This window comes from Paroedura picta, chromosome 4 (assembly GCF_049243985.1).
Source record: "Paroedura picta isolate Pp20150507F chromosome 4, Ppicta_v3.0, whole genome shotgun sequence".
In the NCBI taxonomy this organism is placed as follows: Eukaryota; Metazoa; Chordata; class Lepidosauria; order Squamata; family Gekkonidae; genus Paroedura; species Paroedura picta.
This window is the reverse complement of record NC_135372.1, coordinates 55,973,430-55,988,401: the sequence shown is the minus strand read 5'-3', so window position 1 is coordinate 55,988,401 and position 14,972 is coordinate 55,973,430. Positions and strand designations below refer to the sequence as shown.

At 40.8% G+C, this 14,972-nt stretch overlaps 2 protein-coding genes across 2 annotated transcripts in view; both read right to left on the bottom strand.

Annotated features, from left to right (window-relative positions):
- The window catches only part of SLC44A3 (solute carrier family 44 member 3), a 133,616-nt gene extending 130,854 nt beyond the window's left edge, over positions 1–2,762 (bottom strand). Inside the window, exon 1 of the mRNA XM_077332951.1 lies at positions 2,690–2,762. The gene's annotated coding sequence lies outside the window, so the exon portion shown is untranslated. The remainder of the gene's footprint in view (positions 1–2,689) is intronic.
- Positions 2,763–7,712: 4,950 nt separating this feature from the next.
- Positions 7,713–14,972, bottom strand: part of ABCD3 (ATP binding cassette subfamily D member 3) — a 41,604-nt gene continuing 34,344 nt past the window's right edge. The window contains exons 20-23 of the mRNA XM_077332947.1: positions 13,906–14,025; positions 13,331–13,435; positions 12,108–12,164; positions 7,713–10,489 (exon numbers count right to left, since the gene is read on the bottom strand). Coding sequence (XP_077189062.1) covers positions 10,412–10,489; positions 12,108–12,164; positions 13,331–13,435; positions 13,906–14,025 — 360 coding nt within the window. The 3' untranslated portion in view covers positions 7,713–10,411. The remainder of the gene's footprint in view (positions 10,490–12,107; positions 12,165–13,330; positions 13,436–13,905; positions 14,026–14,972) is intronic.

Sequence of the window (14,972 nt, the reverse complement as noted above, 5' to 3'; positions counted from 1 at the left end):
GCAGGCTTAAGATATTGAGACACAAATCAGGAACTGAAAGAGGATGTTGTTATATTATTTCACCATCAAAAACCAGAATAAAGTACATTCCTGGATCTTTTAGCACTCTGTCCCCTTCATTCCTGACTAATCTTGTTCTGCCTTTTGTACTGGGACAGTTTCAGCTGTCAAGGGATTTAAAAAAACCATGTTTACTAGCTCAGAAGCATCTGAAGATAAAAAAATAAGAGTCATTGCAAGGTTACAGTGGCAAGCTATAAATATTCCTAGAACCAAATAACAAAGTAGAATAGCTACTTCCTGTTGATACCTTTTATGGATCTGCATAAATATTTGCAAGTATTAAGCATATTTACATAGAACTAACACACTGTCATACTTTAAGTAATTGTGTATCAAGAACACATTTTACAGCTGTTTACACCCAACATTCACAGTGCCATGAGACATTCTGGCAGCAGTAGGCTCAATAGGGTAACAACCTATTCTAGTCTTAGTAAAGTGTTGTCCAGAAGGACAACACATTCTGATAATACCCACTGTTTAGCATGGGTATGATTTTATATGTTTATGTGTATATGTATATGTATATGTATATGTATATTCTCTATGTATAAACCACTTCTCAATCATAAACCACCCTTGTTTAGGGATAGTGGTAGTTCACAAGTGCATTTCTAACATAGATATACTTTCAGTTAGTCTGCAGCTAAATGGCATGTAATGAAGAATGTGATTATGGGCTTAACTTGGAACACTGTGCATGGGACCATTTAGGACAAAGAGCTTATGACATTGCAGAAGTGACCAAAAAAGTAGATTAGCAGGCTGGCGCATTTATTTTTCTCTAATCTTCCCCTGCCTTGCCTGGAAATAATGAAATTATGCCCAATTTGATCACAAGGAACTTTTATTAAAATCTACAAGGGAAAGCAGTTCATAGCAAGCAAAATTTGGTAGGCTAGTTCTATTATCAGGGGGAAATGTTAACTATCTGAATTGTAATGTTTCATGATGATGCCTGTATCATGCCTAGAGCATTCAGCTATTGTTTGTCTAACTTATGTCCATCAGCTATAATAGTTTTAACTAAGGGCCTTTTCTCATCTGATAATAGATCGATGAAAGGGGACATCTAATCACACAAGGATATTTGATATATCCCCATAATTGCTGTGAAGTTCCATTGTCCTGCCCCCTTAATCTAGAGAAGAGTTAAATCTGCTATCTGCTGGTAGAACAGCAAAGATGATTGAATTTGCCTTGGGATGCTTAAACAGGTATCTGCAAACCTCTTCCTTAACCCTATGCATATTCTCCAATTTTCTAGCTGAAGCTGGTGTTGAAGTTGGCTTGGACCAGACACCTAAAACTATATCCTGTACTCCCTGAATAAAGGGGAGAAACACTGGACTAGACTCTGGACTAAATAAATTCTCCATGATGGGGTCAGTGGATTCAGTACAGGTTCAGAGCTTTGGCCATTCTAATTATCTGCTCTGAATAATGTATGAAGTCTTCCATGGCTGAAGACACGAAGGTTCCCCTGGGGTGTTGTTTGGGATTCGCATCAATGGACTTTCAGGACTGAGCTCTGATCCCTTGTTAACTGCCATCCTTGGACTCCAAGGTTTGGGAAGCTATACCAATCCTGGGACAACAGGACCACTTCCATCTAAACCTGATACTGGAGGTTGGTGTCAATGGCTGGATCCAAGGTAGCATTCATGTTTGATCCAACCTCCTCATTGCAGAGGGAATGTCGTGGGGATAGGTAACCATGATGTAAATAACCTCCGACATGCTGCTCTCCCTTCCCAGGCTTTGGGAGTCAGCTGCCAGCAGGCCTGGCAAGACCATTGTGGCCTTCTATGAGACATTGGAGACCAACCGTATGCTTGTCATTTGGGGCCTTTCTAGCTCCTGGGACTTCTTCAACAAAGCTATAAGCTCAGAGCAGTGATTTCTTCCCTGCAAAATTTACCTCAGAAGTCACTGTTCGTATTCAGCTTGCTGAAGGCAGTCCTCTTGCAAAGGTGCCAAAAAGAGAACTGAGAGAAAAGTGATCTCCCCTACCCCATCATGTGTTTTTTTGGGTGGGAAAATCAACTTCCTCTGAGGTGGGAGAGGGATCTAGAAACAACTGTAAAAAGCTTGCTAGCTTCTCTGTGGCAGGCCTGAGAAAGCACAGTCCCATGTGTGCCTGCACAGAAGCTACGAAGATGAACCTCCCAAGGGAAGTTTCACAATTGGCCTAGCCACTTCTCTAATTGTTAAATAACGTATCTGCTTTTTTACAAATCTAAAGGGACTTGGCAACAAGACATTGTCAAAACCAAACTCTCAAGGTACTCCTCGGTTATGCTGTTCGGGCAAAGCAAGAGAGTAGCCAAGATACAGAGAACTTGTTTGGCACTACTCAAAGAAAAGTTGCTTCCCTCTCCTAGGATATTGTTCCCAAAAGGGAACCCTTCCCTTTGTTAATATTCGCCTGCAAATGTTGGGCCGTGAGGGAGAAGAACTCAATGCCTGATGTCCCCAGCCAAAACTAATTAGGAGAGAAAGATGCAAATAGGAAGTATTAGGTGGCTCTGCCTCCCAGTCCCCCTGGTATTTGGCAATTACTATTGCTTGTGGATGGAAAAATAAACACATCAGGGACTTGGAACAATTCCAAATATGTACTTACATAAGATAAGATGTGTCCACTGGATCTGACCAATAGTCCATTTACTCCAGCATACTTTTCACAGGGGCCAACTAGCAGTCCTGAGGATCAAAACAGGTTTTTGAGGCCAAGGCCATCCTTGGAGGTTGCCAGCCTCCAGGGGGGCCTCAAGATCTCTCAAGAGTATAACAGATTTCCAGACTGCAGAGATTAGTTCCCCTGGAGAAAATTTCTGCTTTGGAAAGTGGATTTTATGAAATTAGAATTCACTGGGGTACCTCCCCTCCCCACCCCAAACCTGACCTCCAGGTTCCACCCTAAATCTCCAGCACTTTCTTATCCTAGAGTTAGCATCCTACTCATAACACCAGTATGCAGATATTTGCTGCACATTTCAACACAGAACCAAATTTACATGGCTCACAACAGAAAAGCAACACATATGCAAATAGTGTGCTGGTCATACTGTGTTGTTTTAAAGGCCATTTACAGAGGAAAGTTACTAGTAACTGTAAAACATATATAAAAACTAGCTTCAAAGCCCGTTCCAAAGAACGGGACTTGAAAGGGTCGCCTCCCCTGGCCCCTGACCAGGCAGCTTAAGGTGGCCTTGGGTGGCAGCTTGCAGCCAGATCAAGTGGGGCGTGCGGGGGCTGGGCAGCTCCTTAGCAGGGCCAAGACAGAGCTCCTTAGCAGTTCTAAACAAGCAGTCAGCAGGCTGGGAGGCCCTTGTCAGCAGGCCCAGCCTAGCAGGGCGGGAGGCCCTCATTAGGAGGTCCTCCACCACGATCTTTTGCCCAGGGCCCTCTCCCCTTACCTGCTGCTAGCTCCAGGCACTGAGGCGTCTGAGAGCAAAGAGGCTAGAGTCCAGGGACAGAGGGCGGGAGCTGCAGGGGTAGGGCCAATCAGGGCAAAACTGGCTGCACCCTGATTGGCCTTATTCTAACAGCCGGACACATCCCACCCCCTAGGCTAAGGATGAAGCAGCCCGGAGCTGATAGCCTGAGCTAGCAAACGTCTTTTACCTGCTACTCCCTTTTCTCTGTCAGGGACTTACTCTCTGCTATGTAAATGTAAATATTAATTGTATATGTTTAAAGTTAATATCAAGTCCCTGGATGTGCAAATCCCCTGAATGATCTACCCACTCTACAATACAAACACACTGACTCCTACCTCAATTCTAAAACCAATGACTTTTATTATTACTGTGCAAACTTTCAAGTTCTTCAGAACTCTTCCTCAAGGAAGATAGGGAAAATTCATATGTTGCCCAGCACAAGTGCCAAAGAGGAGGGATAGGGTAAAGTCTCACCTCAGCTCAGGTAGCAAGGAGAGGAAGAGGTGGAAGGGGGCCAGTGCAGATGACAATAGGTGCTTAGCCTTGTTTTACAGGCTACTTGGAACTTCAACAATTCCAATAGGGCCTGGATCTCAGCTGGCAGTTCATTGGAGCTGGCTCTGAAATCAAGGCCAGACACCTCTCTCTGGGGCCGGGGATCACTAGCAGATTGGCACTAGCAGAGTGATGTGCTCTTCCGGGGGGGGGGGAGTATATTCAGAGAGGCAGTCCCTAAGAATATGCAGGTTCCAGATAACATAAGGCCTTAAAGGTTAAAACCAGCATCTTGAACTTGATCCAGAACTTAACTGGTAACCAGTACAGCTGCTGGAGAATAGGTCAAACGTAAGCTTTCAATGGGTTCCTTGTGAGGACCCTGGCCACTGCATTCTGGACCAGCTGTAATTTCCAGATCAGGGACAAGGGGAGGCCTGTGTAGAGTTACAGTTATCTAGTCTGGAGGTGATGTTGCATGGATCACTGTGCTAGGTATTTTGGGTCCAGAAGAGGCACTAGTAGAATTTTAAGAGTTTGTTATTTTTAAAAGGTTATTCTAATTCAGTAGGCAATTCTTGGCTTAATTCTACCAGCTGCTTAAGGATCTGCATTTCCAGTCTGATAAGTTGATAAAATCCAGGGTGTACTTCCCCAGACTGGCCCTCCCCAGCTGTTTTTCAATATCCCAATATGGTAAGGGAACTGTAATTCATAGGTAGCTTTTATGTGCCAATGCAACACGAAGAGCATAATTCAGCAAGGCCCAGCTAGAATGCTTACATCATTGAAAAGCAATTCAGTTAATCCTTCCAAGAATACAGCAAGTAGGTCTGCATCATTGGCTAAGTGGTACATGAACAAAAGAACGTATCCAAAGCACATGAGAGCTTCTCATCCTTTCCAGTGAAATCATGTGTATAAATATGCAGTAGTTTAATTTTAAAAGTTGATTTTAAAGACTGAAATTTCAGCAGTGTGGGAAAGGAAAACTGCTTGTTTACATTAAAAAAACACACACACACCTAACAATCACAAGGGTCCAGGTAGGCCCAACGCCATGAATGAATCAACTGGAAACTCTATGAAAATATATATGCAGATACAATCATCCATATCTGATGCATTTATGTCCAAACATTCAATTATTTTAGACATTAGATGATAGGGAAAATACACCCAAAATATTCCAAATATATTTCTTAGAATATTGTGGTAACATTATAAAAGAAAAGGAGCTTACAAGAAATTTGTTAACAGCAGGACAAAATTGGAGACATAAGAAATTAATAAGTATGGAGGAATGGCTTCATGAAGTATGGGACAGTACATGGGAAAAATAAAAACCTGCAGTAAGAATCTGAAGAACGTGTAAATGAAAAAATTCATATCACATTTACAATATGTTGTGTTCATCATAAAATAAAAAGGCACATTGCTCAATACCCATACCTATCCAGCTGCTAAATCTAATAATTCCGAGAGATACTTATATACCTTCACAAATCATTTTAGCCATGCCATTCATTTGCAGATCTGCACACATCATAAACTTGCTTCCTTGCTGTGTCCACTGATGCTCCCTGATGCTCAGTCCATGTTCATTGACCAAAAGTTTTCATCCACAGTGGGACAGCAAAGCACTTGCAGTGTGTGCCCCTCCCAACCTGATCCTCCAGACCAGCTTCTCCTCTTCCTTTTTAGGAAGGGATGGTAAACCAGAATGTGGATATGGGACAAAACAGGCTCTGGAGCAGGCCCATAGATCATAGAATCATAGAGTTGGAAGGGGCCATACAGGCCATCTAGTCCAACCCCCTGCTCAATGCAGGATTAGCCCTAAGATCAGCACAGCTGCTGTGGTTTTTATAGCATACTTGGTTCAAGTACAGCTATAGATGTTTAAAAACAACAAAGATTCCAACTGCTCCAACCCCTGCATGATTACTGTGCTAGAACTTAAGAGAATTTTAACTTAAAAAAATATTTATCATTACCTCTGATATGGAGAGGGTTCAATCTTCTTTTTTACATGTTAGTCTACCCACAAGTGTCTCTTACTCAACAATTTGTTTGGGCACACAATTTGCCTCTCAAACTTGGCTTTGAATTTTTAAATTCTGCAACTAAATTTTAGAGCTCCATCAGGAAGTTTATTGTATGTTAAATCACAATTTGCTCCCTCCCTGGTCCGAGGTGATTATTAATAAACTGAAAACCATTGCCCTTCCTCCGGAATACTTGGAAAATCAAGACAAGTTTACAGTATCACCCAGCAACATAGACTATCAAACTTTAGTAGCTAGAGTAGCGATCCCCAACCTGTGGGCTGTGGACCACATGTGGTCCGTCGACTAATTGGAGGTGGGCCGCGAAGGACGCCCCCCCGGCCCTTTACTTCATCCCCCCCAGCCCTTTACAACACACTTTGGGTGTCATTGTCTCCCATCACTCCCAGATGGGACTATCTCGTTACAGAGAAACAAGCTCAGGGTTCCCATTGATTTGTTATTGTCATGAGTTAAAATTTCCATGAAAATAAAATGTTCCTTATGTTCATTGTTGTGGCGTGTCTGTATCTTATTTTGAAGGGATGTTTAAACATTACCATAACGATCAGAGAGCGTTAGGGCAGTGGTTGAGAGTAGAGGAGTAAACTACCCCCCCCCCCACACACACACACACACACACCGGGCCTCAGTAAAATTGTCAAGTGTTGAGTGGTCCCCGGTGATAAAAAGGTTGGGGACCACTGAGCTAGAGCATGTAAAACATGCTTTCCCATAAAAAAAATTTTTTTTAACCCATTGGCTGGGAGGACTCCAGAATACTTTTCCTTATTAACATCGCCCTCACCGAAACAAAATTTTATGTTGGCACATTTAAATCTACCAACAGCTGCTGTAACCAAAGGCCAATATCTCAACGTTCCCTTTGAGGCTACATTGAGTGACATAACCACCAGAGAGCATATCATAAAGTGTTTAACGAGGGAAGCAGACATCTGTGATTCTATGGCAGCCTCTTTCAACTTACTGTTGAGAAACACCTGAAACACAATCCAGGTTTTAGAAGCCCAGAAATTGCATAATTGTGCATAATATGGTTGGGAAGCATAGCTATGTGCATGCCCACCTGGGACCCATTCCCTTCCCACACCTTCCATGCCCATCACTGCCCATTGTGGGAAAGGGTGCGGGTCAACATGACCAGGGTCATATCACCCAATAAATGTTCATTAATTCCCATCCAATTGTGAAATCCTTCCAGGTCTGTCAAGAAACCTCAGGGCACCACGAACCCCTGGTTAAGAAAGCCTGTTCTGTCGCATTGGCTCAACAACTACTGTGTGATCAAAATCCCCAGACAACCAAAACCATGGCTCGATTTCTCTACCTGACTCTGTTTAAACATGCCAATAATCTATTGCAAACTTGAGTTTGAGCTTGGATGATTTTGGCACATTTTATTACATATCACAATATATTTGTTTGGTTGATACCAATAAAGACTGATATGATAATGAATATATTTTCCACATTTTGGTAGTTCAAGAGGGACTGTTACTTGTGACAGATATGCTACTTTGTCATTTTCCATTCGGGTCGCCGTCATCAGAATGAGACCTTGACTGATCCAACATCTGTTGGCAGGCTGCCCTGCTTGGAACATTATGTATGACTCCACTTAAAGAAAACTACTACAAAAGGTGTTTATCTCAGATTTATTATTCCAGAGGCACTTGTATAGAAAAATCTTACATTTATATTGTGCCCAAAAGCCATTTAAAGTACAGCAATTACTTCCCCACTGTTGAAATGATAGCCATTGCAACTGTTACCATCAGGTTGTTCTATATGAGACACAGTGATTCTTCACTATCACCATCTTTCCCGTCACCCACAATTTCCAGTTTAAGAAACCAGGATAATAGCAACCAATTTACGAGGCCACAGCAAAAGTTCATAGTGGAACCACTTTTGAAAAAAAATCACTCTGCACCACCTCTGCAAAATTTCCTCATGAAATAACATGAACTTAAACATTACTCCCCTTAAGCACTGCTCAAGTTTTACTTGGTATTCACATCCTGACTGCTTTACGAAGTCAGTGAATTCTGGTAAGCTCAAAATATAAATAAGAATACTGCAATCAGAGATGTTACAAATTGCCTGGCCTCAGGGCACCCAACATGTCTCAATTTGCTGTCAAATGCTTTAGTCCATGAACTAGTCTCTTCTCAGTGACTTCTGAAGTTGATTTGCACTGTTTTAACAGGTTAAATAAACACCTTTGGCATTCAGTATTATAGGTCTTGAACTGCAACAATTCTGGGCTTTTTCCAAATGATGCTATACAAATAAATGATGTTTTCTGCTAGTTATTGACAAAAATACAACATTCTTAAAAAAAAAAGACTTAGGTCTACTATCACAATTTTATTGGGGAGAAAAATTACAAATATTTAAAAAGCAGCATTTTCCCACTCTAAAAAAATTATAGCTGTTCCTTAAAAACATTTATATTTGAGATAGTCTGCTTTCTCTAAGAGAGCCATTAATGTCCGAGACAGAGGTTATATGAAAAACCCAGAATCACAAAAGTCTGCTGTGAGCCACATTTGTCTCTGAAATTAGATGAGCATTGGAGATGAAACTGTGCTAGCCAATTTGCTTACGGTGCTGCTTTTTGATGTGGCTTTGATGTATGATTCCTCTGTAAGTATGCCCAGGCTAGTACAAAAATCTTCCAAAAACTATCTGTTAAATCTGATTAAAAAAAACTCAAAACCAGTTTTACAAGAATGAAAAAAGTGATGTACAAATTAAATGAGCTCAAATTAGTTGTTACGATTTACATATAGTTCCCCTGCTGCAGCTATCCATTGGTTATTTTGTACAAAGCACATAAGAAATCAATGGCATTTATAATGCTGGACTGAAGCACTATTTTGGAGGCAGATGGAGGACCCCACCCTATTAGCTGGTTCACATTTAGAAAATTTAAAAAGAGAGAAAACTTAGAACAAAACGGAAGGTATTAACATCACTGGACATGAATACTGGTTTTTACAGGGGGAAAACGGACAGCCATCACATTTATTTGCATATGTAGTGCATTGCCTTCATGTAGTGCATTTCAGCATTACATGACATGGGCAAAAATCATGCAGCCATCAGATCTTGACAGTTCTGTAGGGGTTTTCTGCCATTTTTATAAAGGTGACTGGCACTTCATCCTACAGACAGACTAGCCAGCCACTGTCTTCTTAGACTCGCCTACAAGACTACCTCTAAGCAACAATTTTGTGTAATTACTAGTGGAAACAATAGCTGCTTCTACAGAAAAGCAATACTTCATAAAAAAATCTCTTCCACAGGGTGACTAGCTGACATGCATCAAATGTGCAATTACATCATACCTTTTTGGGAACCGTTTGTGTATGGAGGGCATTAAGTGGTAACAGTGAAGAAAAAAAGAAATCCTTTATCAACTCTGAAAGGCTTTCAGCAGCTACCATCCAGCATTCCAAAGAGAGAAAGAAAAATATTCAGTGAGCAAGTCTCACCCACATATGGCAAATTGACTTTGACATTTTGTGGACATTTTAGGATGAAACAAAACCTCCTTCAGAGTTTCCCAGGGCTTTCAAACAGATCAGACCACACCCAGATGAGAAACCTACAGCCTCAATTCCTAAACATAAAAAACCACCAGCCTAAGGTGAGTAAGATAATGGAAGGATCAGACCAAAGCAGCAGCAGGAAGTTGTGCAAAGAAAAAAAAAAAAACACAGGACCCCCCACAATACACATATGGGGTTTGCTCTTCTCCTAAATTCAGAACTACTGCAAGCAGAGCTCCACCAGAACCTTGGCAAAAGGAAAGGCTCATTGCCCTGTTTGATGCTGCAGTAGGATACCCTTGTACCAACCTGCAAAAAGCATGATATCTAGCACAATGAATTCATACATCAGAACATGACATAAAAATTCACATACACTGTACTGGGAACAGAGGTGGCAGAAACCCTAAATTTTAACAGGGTTCTTCCCCCAGAGGAAACAGGTCAAATAGAAGTCAAATTAGCTGACTTCAGAACATTTTCATCCAGGATGAATCAAAGTTAATAAAGTAATTTAAGCCCAATTTAATTTAGGCAGGTTTCAAAAAACCACAAGAATAAGGGCATTCTTAGTACATATTAATAATTAAACCAACATATACACAAATTAGTAATATCCTACATCATAGTAAATGCCTCAACATCTTGTTTTGGATTATCCTATTCCTAGTAAATCTGCTTAAAGAAAGAACCGAGTAGCTCTGTCTGTTATGTCACAATGTTGCTTGTCTTTCTACATGCTGTTATCAGCCACTGTTGAAGGATGAGGATGGATGTGTTTTTAAGAACCAAATTCAATTGTTTCTTCAGTAATCTTCTTGAACTCATAATTTCCTCTTCCATCCATATGAAGGTAATACTAAGGAGGGCAAAAAATATAAATTAGTTAATCTGTTTTTTAAAAGACTACTTTCTTAGTTTAGTCGCTCTGTGAGTGCAAATTTATTGGAAATCCCCGGGCTGAGGAAAGTTAGCATGGCCTTGAATTGTTTTGGTCCTGGCCCCAAAACCTGGTCGAATGAGCTCCCAGGAGAGCTGAGGGTTCTGATGGAGCTATCACAGTTTTGCAGGGCCTGTAAAACAGAGCTCTTCCACTAGGTCTTTGGATGAGGCCAGGGTGGGAAGATCTTGCCCCCACCCCAGGTGGAGCCAGGTCATCAGCCTTAACCCTCCCCCATCCCCTCTAGGCAGGAGCTATTGTCTGGAGGGTGGGGTAGGGGTTTTTCACTGCTGGACAAATTACTGTTGGGACCGTTAGGGGGTTTTATGTAGTTTTTATCAGGGAAGTGGCAGGCTAAAAGTTGAAATATACATTTAAAAAAATTAAATAAAGACAATCTGCAGCACTGGTGTATGTTGGCACTGTGCCCACTTACTGGCTCTTTAGAGCAGGGGTCCTCCAGATGTCAATTGACTACAATTCCCATGAGGACCACAGGTTGACTACCCCTGCTTTAGAGAACAATCCTGGTTTTCATTCATTTCATTGGAGTTCAGCAATGCTTGTTGCCTGCAGGGAGGACCCATTTGGAAACAGCTACCTCCACCTGGCTCAGAACCTCGTGTCAGTTCTGTGATTCGGCCCTGCCTTAGTGACAGCCATTTTGTACAACCCGATGGCAGTCATTTTGTTCCAGCAACCTGTTTGTTCTTAAAACTGCAATCGTGCCCAGAAGACCAACTAGGATAGGAATACCTGGTACAGAGAAATTCATAACTACACCTCAGCACATTCCTTTTTAGAGTACACTATAATAATAATGCTTGAGTCTAGTGGCACCAACCAAGTTTCATTCAAGATATAAGCATTTGTGTGCAAGCACATTCCTTCAGATATTTGGTAATAAAACTTTGTTGGTCTTAAAAGTGCCACAGGACTCAAACGTTGTTCTGCTTCAAATCAACAGGGCTACCCATCTGAATCTCTCTCTCTAATACTGTATGTTTATCGCCATCTGGTGGTATTTGCAGGCTATTGCGTGGCCTGCTTTGCGAGACAACACGGACATTACCTTAGCTTCCACTTAAACTGTGTATCCAACTTATTATTAAAACAGTTAAAGGTAGAGTAGTTAAAGGCAGAGATGAATTTTCTTTACCTCAGATTTAAAAATGAGGTTCTGGGAAGATTTATGCAGTGGCAAGTTAAGAAAGGACATTTAATTTAAAGCTTCAGTTTTACTTAATTGCAACTACGGCATTACCAAGCAAAAAACAAGCAGGAATTTCGGCCTGAAAGAAATAATTAGACTTCTTTTGATCACAATAGCAGCACCTCTCCCTACCCACTACATGACAACTGGGGAATTTCAAATGCAGTGTGTATTCAAAGAGTATCCAAATTCAACTGGACCTCAGCAGTTCATTGGATTTTGCCCACCGCCTCCACATTAATCACACACACACAAAGGTTATGACAATAAGAATTCAAACATGTATGGACTTTACAGAGAAAAAGTATAATCAATAAGTCTTACATCATGGTGCTTCCAAAGAGACTTTCTGTGAGATACAGTGAAGAGAGTGATGCCAACCTAAAGTACGACAAAATAGATAAGGAATGATAACTACTCCAGACAGGCAACCATGTTCATTCATATCAGCACAATAAAACAGGAGTCCAATGGTACCTTAAAGACTACCTAAGTTAGTTCTTATATGCTGCATTTCTCTCCCCGAAGGAGGCTCAAAGCGGCTTACAGTCACCTTCCCTTCCCTCTCCCCACAACAGACACCCTGTGAGGTGGGTGAGGCTGAGAGAGCCCTGATATCACTGCCTGGACAGAACAGATTTATCAGTGCCATGGCGAGCCCAAGGTCACCCAGCTGGCTGCATGTGGGGGAGGGCAGAATCGAACCCGGCTCACCAGATTAGAAATCCGCACTCCTAACCACTACACCAAACTGGCTCTCAGAATCAGAGCTCAGTTCATCTGATGTGCAGTACAGTTACTTATTTATGAAAGGCTATGCTAGAATAGATTGACAGTTCTTTATGTGCCACTGTGCTCCTATTTTACTTCTCTTTCAACAATATTCTGCCTAAAAATCCTTACATTGAGTTTACCTTACTGTTACTTGAATGATGTTACCTGTACTATTTTGTTGTTTCATGTAAACCGCCCTGAGCCTTCGGGGAGGGTGGTATATAAATATGATATAAAATAAATAAATAAATAAAACAATTTTTAAGATATCTTTTATATTGAATCAAAGCAACTTTTAAGTCCCACTGATTGTAATGGGAGAGTCTTAAAAACCTTTCTCATTGAATATTAGGATTTATGAGTGTTAAATTTGGCCCTCTTTTAAAGATGTAGAAAAATTTCCGTGAGAGAACTTTCTTGAACTCAAGGGATCTTGTGCTATGTGACAGCATTCAAGTGGTGTGAATTCTGAATAAGCATTTTGGAAAACATCTTTACCCCCTTGCAATTTTCAGAAATGTGAATGCTTGGGGGGGGGGGGATAAAAATAGGACAGGAGAAAATGGGACTGAAAGCAGAAGTAACAAACCACACTTTTTTCCTGTAGACATTAAAGAGTTATTAAAAACTATTTCAAATATTTTTTCAGTTCTCATATAAACATAAGGCTATCATAGCTTTCACTGACAAATGTTGTTGCTTTTTTATGTTATAACTTAAGCTGACACTGAACAGCCAACGTATTTTGAATAAGAGAACGCATGCATGCATACTTTACGGCAATGGCTGTAGATGTATCCTTCTACGTCAACGCTGACAGCACTCGTACATTCATCCAGAATAGCAAACTGAGGCTTATGGTAAAATAGCCTGGCCATCTGTAATGCAAAAGTAAATACTGAAGCACTGAAGGCAGCCTTACAAAAAACAACTTCTGAGATACAAAAGACCACACAAAGACTACACATATACCAGATGGATGATTTCATTCCCCTATTATATTATTGTTACATGAAAGAGATTGCAACAGTGCATCACTATACAAATATAAACCCATTCTCTTACTCTTATAAGCACAGCAGTGTTCATATTGTTCACTTGTGACACCACTGTAAACATAGTAGTAAAAAATCCATTAATTTTGAGGCACATACTAGATATATTCCTTATTTTACCTTTTGATAGAGAACAGTTCTCAATCAATGTTTATCGTTGTTTTAGGATTATGGAGGCTGTTCCCTTAAAAACACTGCCCAAACATTTTATTTCAACTGTCAACCAACTTCATCTTAAAAGCAGAGTCAGAAATACAGGCATCTGATAAGTGATACTCTTAATGAAGACATACCGCCATTCTCTGTTTTTCTCCTCCACTGAGCACATCCATCCAGTCCTGAACACTGTCCCAGCCTCCTTCACGCTCCAGGATCTGACCCAACTGAACATTGTCCAAGTACTCCTTTAGTACCTGTAAATAAATACAGATTAACAGGTTTATGTATGTAGCTGCTTGATGTGGTAATGTTTTTAGATTGTCCAGTGCCTTCCATAAAAGAAACCTTGTGGAAAATAACAATTCCAAATATTTATCAAAGCATGGGTTTTTGAGAGTATTATAACTCTAAATATAAGTTGTTAGGGTGGGAGGAGGACAAACATAAAACTAGCCACTAAAAAAAGAAACACAACGCTGAGCTAGATGGACTTTTGATCTGATCCAGCAGGACTTTTTAATACTATTAATAGACATTCCTGAAGACTACCCAAGTTTATGTGTTTAAGTTTATAACAAATCTAGTCTTTCCTTCTGCTCTACAAGTACACACAAGTACACAATGTGGAAATTTTTTAGCAGTGACCAAATGTATTCAGGGCCCTGACTACCTGAGGGACTGCCTCTTTACCTATGCCCCCCCCCCCAAGCACTGTGTTCTACAAACAGCAGCAAGCTGGTGGTCCCTGGCCCTAAGGAGGCTTTTCTGGGCTTGACCAGAGCCAGGACTTTTTCAGTCCTGGGCCCCACTTAATGGAATGAGCTGCCAGAAGAGATCAAGGCCCAGCTGGAGTTTAAAAAATTCTGCAGGGCCTATAAAATGGAGTCCTTCCACCAAGCCTTTGGTCAAGGCCAAAGAAACAGCCACCAAATAGAGCCCAGAGGTCCCTCCTATTACCAATTGCAAACACTCCTAAAAGAACTGAATCTAGAGCTATAGTTAAAAAATTACTTAGTTGCAGAGTTGTAAATTTTAAAGGTTTTACAGTTAAAAATTTATAAACTCTACTGCTTGTAATGTTATAAGGTTCAAGATGCTTTCTTTGTACTGTACTACAAATCCTTCACTGTAAACCGCCCTCAGCTACAAGGGAGGACAGTATATAAATGTAATAAAACACACACACAAATAAAGGTATTTC